This window comes from Nannospalax galili, unplaced genomic scaffold, assembly GCF_000622305.1.
Source record: "Nannospalax galili isolate Female #2095 unplaced genomic scaffold, S.galili_v1.0 scaffold655, whole genome shotgun sequence".
Taxonomy (NCBI): Eukaryota; Metazoa; Chordata; class Mammalia; order Rodentia; family Spalacidae; genus Nannospalax; species Nannospalax galili.
In genome coordinates this window covers 1,805-10,565 of record NW_008337285.1, presented here as the reverse complement: position 1 = coordinate 10,565, position 8,761 = coordinate 1,805, and the positions used below count along the sequence as shown (strand labels likewise).

General features: G+C 39.4%; 1 protein-coding gene across 1 annotated transcript in view; it reads left to right on the top strand.

The window, feature by feature from the left end:
- Positions 1-7,237, top strand: part of Spata6 (spermatogenesis associated 6) — a gene marked incomplete at its 3' end in the record, with an annotated part of 35,069 nt that extends 27,832 nt beyond the window's left edge. Inside the window, exons 2-4 of the mRNA XM_008832434.1 lie at positions 4,469-4,606; positions 5,883-5,931; positions 7,169-7,237. Of these exons, the coding sequence (XP_008830656.1) occupies positions 4,469-4,606; positions 5,883-5,931; positions 7,169-7,237 (256 nt within the window). The remainder of the gene's footprint in view (positions 1-4,468; positions 4,607-5,882; positions 5,932-7,168) is intronic.
- Between the last annotated feature and the right edge of the window lie 1,524 nt (positions 7,238-8,761).

Here is an 8,761-nt window from a genome sequence, read left to right as displayed (position 1 = left end):
GATACATACAGCTTTAACATATTCAGTAACACACTCCAGAGCAACAGTACATCCATCTCTTTCACAAGTGGGTTCAAGTTTCTAGGTTCACAGTTGAATTAATATAGTTATATATTATTGAACTCAGTATAAGCCCTGTAAGACATAAAATTGGATGAGTTTTTAACCTTAAAAAAGATCTCCATTTCATTTTAGAATATATTGTTCCTTGTAGACAGACTCATTGTTTTTGCTACTAACACTGAGATGTTGGAGCTCACACCTGTAATCTGTATGTGTTTGATTATTACTAGTCATAATCGGTTGCACTCGGATCCTTGACACCTGTGTATGCCTATAAAGTCATCGGGTAGATTTCAGTGGTAATGTTTAGCACATCTACTAATTAACATGATGTAATGTTTTATGCTTCCTCTTCAAATATAATCCATTTTTAAAAATTTGTTGATTTTTTTGTATGTGTGTATATCACACAGAACATCCCAAACCATCTCATTCAACTGTACACCCACTTTCCATATGGTACCCTCCATAGCCTCCCTCCCCCCACTAGAGCCCTTATACTCTGTTATCCCTGCTACTGTACGCTGTGATGTTGTCATCCCCAGCTGTTCCCCACTACTTGTCCATCTGGTGAATCTAGTCAACCTATCTAGACTTGTTTGTTTTAAGAAGGTCAGCTGTTCCTCATCTAGCAGCAATTGGTTGTCAATATTCCTTTAGATAAGATTGGGGTCTGCTGTTCATTTTCCCAGTTCTTTGCTGGGTTACTATCTGGGAGACACTTGGGCCAACAACTCAAAAGAAGGTATCTCCTTTCTGGCATTGTTGATTGTTATGTAGCCTTTAACTATACATATGGACTCTTAAAAAATTGTATTGGCCCCTTGAATCTTTGGTTATACTTTCCTTTTGGGTGTTTAAGGCCATACAGTTGGCCCAGATAAATGAATGTAATTTTAGTCTTAAGGTCGTTTGAGGATGTGTTCCTCAGGGGTCACATGGGCTTGGGAGGAGCCCCTGGCTCCTTTCTTTTACCAGTTCCGTCTATGTGAAGATAAGTCAAAGGTCCTGCTCGACCATGGTTGGCTTCACTTGGAAGAATGGATGAAATGATTGCTCTGCATTGACCTTCCTCTTTGTAGACTGAACACTAGTTCAAGTCCATCTGGTGGGGTCTCCTCGGCCTCCTTGGTCAAGAGGATGGTGACCCACCACAGTTACAGGGCATTTTGAGAGGTTCTCATAGTCCCCTGCAACTAGCCAACCTAGGAGGGCAAGGAGCAAAAACTTTCCATTATGTCCCTCTGACCAAATTATTATAGGCCTCAAAGTATGTCTGTTAAGTATCCAAGAAGGGTAGTTCCACCTGTCTGGTATATTTAATTACTGTGTGCCATGTAGATAAATCTTGGACAAACACCAATTGTTCTCTGATAAACCTTGCCTAGACATATGTTTCTTGATCTGGTATGTAGAATTTGTCAGTAGGTTGTTGGACTAATATGGTTCCCTCTGGTTTTTAAAACTAGCTAGGCATTATTTATCTCTCCCATTGTCTAATACCTCCATCATGGTTTCCCCAATTAAGATGCCCCCATTTTTTCCCCTTTCTCCCTTAGTAATACCCTTCTCCTATGGTCCTAACTCTCTTGAGCTCTTTCTTTCCCTTTATCCCCTAGGTTCCTTGTATACCCTTCCCTCCCCCCTCCCTTAAACTGACCCAATTTTTATCCATATCACCCTTATTAATGCCTGTTTCCTACGGTTCTTCTCTTTCAGGTTCTGTCTTTTCCTTTACCTCCCTGGTTGCTTTCCATTATCCTGGTTCCTGTAGTTATGTCTGGATACATACTTATCAGCATTTGTTTCTCAGAACCACATATGAGGGAGAACATACGATTTTTTTTTCTGAGTCTGTGTTACTTCACTTAGTATAACAGTTTCTAGTTCCATCCATTTACATACAAATTTCATGATTTCATCTTTCTTTACTGCTGAATAAAACTTCTTCGTATAAATGAACCACCTTTTCATTATCCACTCGTCAATTGAGGGACACTTTCATTGCTTCCATCTGATAGAATGCATGGATCATTACAGTCTTTTTGTATTTGTTGAGGTTTGATTTGTGCCCCAGTATATGGTCGATTTTGGAGAAAGTTCCATGGGGCACTGAATAGAAAGTATGTCCTTTGGTGCTTGGGTGGAATACTTGGTAGATGTTTGTTAGGTCCATTTAACATATGGTATTGCTTAATTCAGATGTCTCACTGTTAACTATCTGCCCTGTTGACCTATCTAATGGAGACAGTGGGGTGTTGAAGTCTTGTACTATTAATGAGTTGGGATTAATCTGGGCCTTAAAGTCCTGTAGTATTGTTTTTATGAAGTTGGGTGCACCAGAGTTTGGTGAATATATGTTCATGATTGTAATATCTTTTTGATTTATTGTTCCTTTGATCAGAATGAAGTGGCCTTCTTTATCTCTTCTGATTAGTTTTAGTTTAAAGTTTATTTTGTCAGGTATTAGAATTGCAATGCCTGTTTTTTTCTTAGTAACATTTTCTTGGTATATTTTTTCCCATCTTTTCACCTTAAGATGGTGCCTGTCCTTGAAAGTGAGATGAATTTCTTGCAGACAACAAAAAGATGGGTTTTCGTTCTTAATCCCTTCACCTATTCTGTGTCTTTTGACTGGGGTGTTCATTCCATTAATATTTAAAGTTATTAAGATGAGCATTGAATCCTGTCATTTTTATTTCTGTTTACATCTTGATATAGCTGTACTTTTCCACAGTTATACCTTCATTGAATTTCTTTCCACAACCCCTTGGGTATAGTCATTCCTTTCTTCAGCTCTTTGTATTGCTTCCAGAACTCTCTGAAGGGCTGGTTTTGTGGTATGAATTCCTTCTGCCTATTTATGTCATGGAAGACTTTTCTTTCCCTTTCGACAATAATAGACATTTTGGTTGGGTATAATAATCTGGGTTGTCATCTGTGGCTGGAAATAATTTGGTCAAGTCTCTTCTGGCTTTCATAGTTTGCATTGAAAAGTCAGCTGTGATCCTAATGGGTTTTCCTTTAAATGTGGAAGCAGAGGGAGGTGAGGGCAGGACCAGGCTCAGATGGCTTCTTGGGATCCTCGAGAAGGACCTGGGATGTTCTGGATGCAAAGGATCAGGAAGAAGTTTTTGGTCCCCCAGTGTCTGGGGTGCCAAGACAAAGAATGGGACAGTACCCAGTCTAGGAGGAGAGATGGCCAGGGGAGATGGGAGGGTTAATGGGGCTGGGGAAGTCAAGGCACAGAGGGCATAGTGGATTTACCCAGGAGAGAGGCCAGTGCGTGTGCAGGCCCAGGGAAGCAGAGGCAGGTGAGGGCGGAACCAGGCCCAGAGGGCTCCTGGGGACTGGGTTCATCTGGATGCAAGGGATCAGGAAGCAGTGGTGGTTATGGGCCTAGAGGTCAGCCCTTGTTTCCAGGAAAGAAGCTTGCTGGTTGTGCAGCCCAGGGAAGCAGAGGGAGCTGACAAGAACTGAACCCTCTTAGCTGATGAGCCATCCCTACAGTCCCTTGACTGAATCTTATGATTCATTCATTTTCTTTGTGACATTAAGTTAGTAATCACTTTAACTTTCTTGGGACTCTGATGTTCTGATATGTAATGTATATCTAGCTGTACTAGATAATCTCTAAGCTTTTACATTGTGAAAGTTCTTTTTTTGCAGATATAAATGACAAGTAGAATAAACTTTATATCTTCAGGGAATTTATAATAAAAAAAGGTGAGACATTCTTGCCACTTCATTGGATGCATGTAGATAATAATCTCAATGTAAGAGAACTGCACAATGCTGTTAGAATTTAAAATATATTTGTGTATAATAAGATAATATTAATGTTTGACTTCAATTGAATGGAGTTATAATAGGTGAGTCATGAGAAGTTAGTGTAGGAGATGACAGTTGGCATATTTCTTGGTGGATAGTAGAAGGAGATGAGGAGGAGATGCAGTGAAAGTGTAAGGAGTTTTAAATATGGTACAAATAGCCAACAGGAAATCATAGATTTCTGAGAAAGTTAGAAATTATAAAGGCATTCAGTTAGTTCTGTAAGCACTAGAATTTCCCTCCCTGTCTTTTTACTCTGTGAGTACTTGTATTAGGTCACCAGACTACTGTTTTATCTAATACTTATATCACTTTAGTGGGATAGTTTAGTGTAAGGAGTTTTAAATATGGTACAAATAGCCAACAGGAAATCATAGATTTCTGAGAAAGTTAGAAATTATAAAGGCATTCAGTTAGTTCTGTAAGCACTAGAATTTCCCTCCCTGTCTTTTTACTCTGTGAGTACTTGTATTAGGTCACCAGACTACTGTTTTATGTAATACTTATGTCACTTTAGTGGGATAGTTTTGGAAATTCACAATGCATTTATATCTACTTACCTAATTTCTTTCAGGTAACTTGTCCAGGAGTGGTGCTGAAAAACAAGGAGGACATCTATCTTAGTATCTGTGTGTTTGGCCAATACAAAAAGACACAATGTGTCCCAGCTACTTTCCCACTGGTGTTCAATGCCAGAATGGTGTTTGAAAAGGTGAGTTCAGATGTCAGATCTTGTATTAACAATCCCCATTCCCCAAATCAAAGTGATTCCAATTTTGGATGAACATCTGTAAAACGAAGGATTACTGCTGACTGTGAACTTTAGCATAATTCAGAAGGAAAGTTGTCACTTAAATTTACATATTTTACAAATTGAAAATAGTCATTATATTATGCATTAAATCAGTTGCCTTTTTCATTGTGATGTGGATCAGCTTGTTTCTAAAATACCTTTTTGGGCTCTATGTAAAACATAGCACCTTGAATTCTGTAGTCTCACCAATGTTGAAGGTTTGTTTTGAGGCTCTGTATTGTGACTCATTCCTGCTAATGCTAGTATTTTTTTTTTCTTTTTGTCATCTGCATTTATCTTGAAGCAGTATGTGACATGAACACTACATTTCCATTTACAAGCCTTGATGAATTACAAGACCTAGGGAAGCTTAGGGTTTAGTTCTCACACTTTAGTTTGAAAAACAAGCCATGTGGGGGATTCCTCCCATCAAGCTGTTTCTGCTTATGTACTTATTTCTAGGACTAGTGCATACAGAGTTAACTATTGGGGATGGAAACCTTAAAAAGATTCTAAAAGATGAAATTCAAGCCATTCTAACAAATTTCTTTAACATGAAGATATATCTCAGACCACTTTAGTGACAGATGACTTTGGCCTACTAAGGAATCCAGCTTAATAGCTAAACACTTCAGACCACAGCAGGTTTCATCACACCCTGCAAAAACGTTCTACTAAGTTGTTAAAATAAGCCAAGGTGAAATGGGAAAAGGCATCACTAGGTTCACTTTACTGCTTAAGGAATCATAGTATCACTTCAAAGAAGAAGGAAATCTTATTTTCCCCTTAAGTTATGCCACACAGGTTTTTTAAATGTTAGCAAAAATAAAAAAAATCCTGGAAAATATGTTATCAGAAAAAATGAAGATAAGTATTGAGCATGTGGTCAAGTGGTTCTGGCAGTGAAGTCTAGTTTACTTCTTTTCCTGAGTGTCACCATCTCCTTCAAGGCATGTAATGCCAGTATTTTTGAGGCATAGGCAGAAGAATTGAGAGTTCAAGACCAATCTGGGCTATACAATGAGTTTCTCTCTCAAAAACCAATAACCCCTCAAATGAAACAACAATTAAAAAAAACACAAGCAAATGTTTCTTTGGTTGGGAAAGAAATGTATTTGGGGAATGGGAATGGGAAAAGACCATCCTATTTATGTCTTCCTTTTGCTTCCCCCATCCTCGCACCCTCTTACTGTAGGTGTTCCCTGAAGCAGTAGACCCTGGAGATGTGGTTGCACAGCTGGAGTGTAAGTTTTGGCTTTTTAATTCCTGAGTGTAATACATTTTAGAATTAGCATCCTTATGATACGTAATTTGTGATTCAATAAACGTTTAAAAGGTCTAATAGGATTTTAAAAATATTGACTTTGAGATATTTTTATACTTTTTACAATTTCAGAATAAACCTGAAAATAATAAAAAAAAACTATTTGCTGCCAGATATACTGAACATTTCTCTTCTTTCTGTTTTGGTCTATGAAAAAAAAATATAAACTTTTCACTGGTCAAGGTGGTATGGAGTGTTCTGATTCATGTGAGGTGGGTCTTTGCCTTGTAAGCAAAGCTATGTGTTTAACTGAAGAGTATTATGAGTCAAGAGAATGAGAGACGCTTAAAGTAGTGTGCTTAAAAGATATGTGTTTTTACATTTTATATTAACTTCATTATTTGTAAATTATTTGAAAGATATTTTTAAGTCTTTGGATAACAGTAAATTCTTCATACTACCCTTAGGATTCAACTAGGAAAAGCTACACAGCACTGCTAAAAGCGTGCACTTGGAAAAAGCTCTTCCTGCTCTGGCTATGAAATGGAAAGCTGCTACTTATGCTTATAAGTAGAAAGAATTCTGGGGTCACAGATAGATCTTACCTATAACTGTAACTCAAAACGGCAACAGGATTGGACATCATCGTCCTCCACTTCCCCTTCATACTTTCCTCCATTCCCCTCCCCAGGGGCTGGCTAGACATGTAGAAACATGAAATCTGGCACCCTGCTCACATAGATAGCTGAAGTCACCAGCCTACTTATCTTCATGAGACTTAATGGTTTAAGGACTTTTCTCCAGAGGGTGCTTTGTGGAAAGACCCAGGATTTTATTTGTCATTTCATATCTATGCTAGAACCTGACATTGTATTTTCCATGGTGGCAAACCGGCCAGGTGGCAGGTTTTTGCTTGTAGGCTTATGTGTATTTTGATATTTTGTGGACACCTTGTTCATTATCTGGGAAACTATACCTTCAAAACAATGAAGATAATCATTTTCTCATTTTAAAATTCTTCTGTTGAAAGACACTTAGTGCTTTTCCCCCATTTGACTTGAAATTTTAGGACAGCAAGGAAAGTACTTAGGGGTTATTTTTATTTGAAAACTGTTTTGATTTCCCTGCTCAATTTTTTTCTTGAGTCTCTACCAAATAAGCAAAATTCCACTTGAAGTACCCTTTCAGATTTACCTTCCCTGTCCATTTCCTTACAGTAACACTGGCATTCCGCCGCTTCATGCCTCTCATGTCCTTTTACTTCACTTCTTCTCTGTCCTTACACGGTACCCCCAAAGCTTGCTTTCGCAGGTGGTACCTCTCCTCTGATGACTTCCACAGCAGTCTTTACACACAGCTCTTTTCTTTTGCTTCTTCCTTCTTGTTTCACAATCGTTCTCTGTTACTTATTTCCAATATGAAAAATTTAAAACACACTAAAAGTGGGGAGAATAGAATAGCCAGTATGTTTATAATCTGACTTCAGTAAGTTTTGACACTTCATAAATTTAATTGCATGTTCATCCTGATACCACTAACAGATATTGTTGGGATGTTTAAACAGAAATTTATACATTGTTGTTTCACTTCAGATAAAGGATTTATAAAAATGTGGCCACCATGTTGGTGTCACACTTAAAAAGTGAACAATTCTGACTATCCTAAGGCCTCTTGGGGTAAGTCTACAGCGCAGCTCTCCACGCTGGGACTCCCTAAGCCACATTCACCCTTCCATCCCCCCACCTCGCCGTACTATACTCCTAGTTTGAGCCCTGCGCCACTCCTAGTCTTGGGGCCCCAGACACCTGGGGAACCAATACTGCTTCCTGACCCTTCTCACCCAGAGCAACCCAGTCCCTTTCTTGGGCTCCAGGAGCACCACTTCTGGTCCTGGCCCTGCCCTCACCTCGCTCTGCTTCCCTGGGCCTGCACCACCGGCTAACTCTCCTAGCCTGCACTACTATCCTCAGGCCTCTTGGGGTAAGTCTATAGCGCAGCTCTCCGCGCCGGGACTCCCTAAGCCTCATTCCCCCTTCCCCCCCCCCCCCCCCCCCCCTGCCCCCCCGCCCGCCGTTCTATACTCTAGTTTGGACCCTGTGCCATTCCTAGTCTTGGGGCCCCAGACACCTGGGGAACCAATACTGCTTCCTGTTGCTTTTGGTTGTGTGAATTAGAAAACTGATTCCTTTGGAATGTTCTTTTATATTTGGCTATTTGCTTCCCTATAAATTTTTGTTTGATTTATCACTTGTATTATATAAGCTGTTAACTAGAACTGGAGGTATGTTTTGGATTCAGACTTATTTTACTTCACTTTATTATTTTGCAAGAATCCTTGATAGTTGGTGTTGTGTAATAATTGCACTGTGTCAAGTGTCATGAGTATCTGTATTTAGTGATGCTAAGAACGATCATTTGGCTCCAGGTAACGGCATCCCAAGCCTCCAGCATAACTTCTTATTCAGCTTTCAGTTCGTTAGGTTTAGCCTTCGTTCAGATCCATCCTTTTCACTAGGGGTTAACAGAAGTATTATATTGTCACTCTTGCATTTATTAGCTAGGCTTTTTCTTTTTCTGTATTTCTGTGTGATGTATATGTGGGTATACTTGTTTGCGTGTGGTGTGGTGTGTGTGTGTGTGTGTGTGTGTGTGTGTGTTTGCATGTTGAGGCCCAAGGTTGACATTGTGAGTTTTCCTCAATTACTGTCCACCTTATACATTGAAGCAAGGTCTCTCACCCAATCCAGAGCTCCTCTTTAGGTTAGCCTGGCTACAGCTGGCTTTGGACTCCTTGGCTCTGTCTGTCTTGT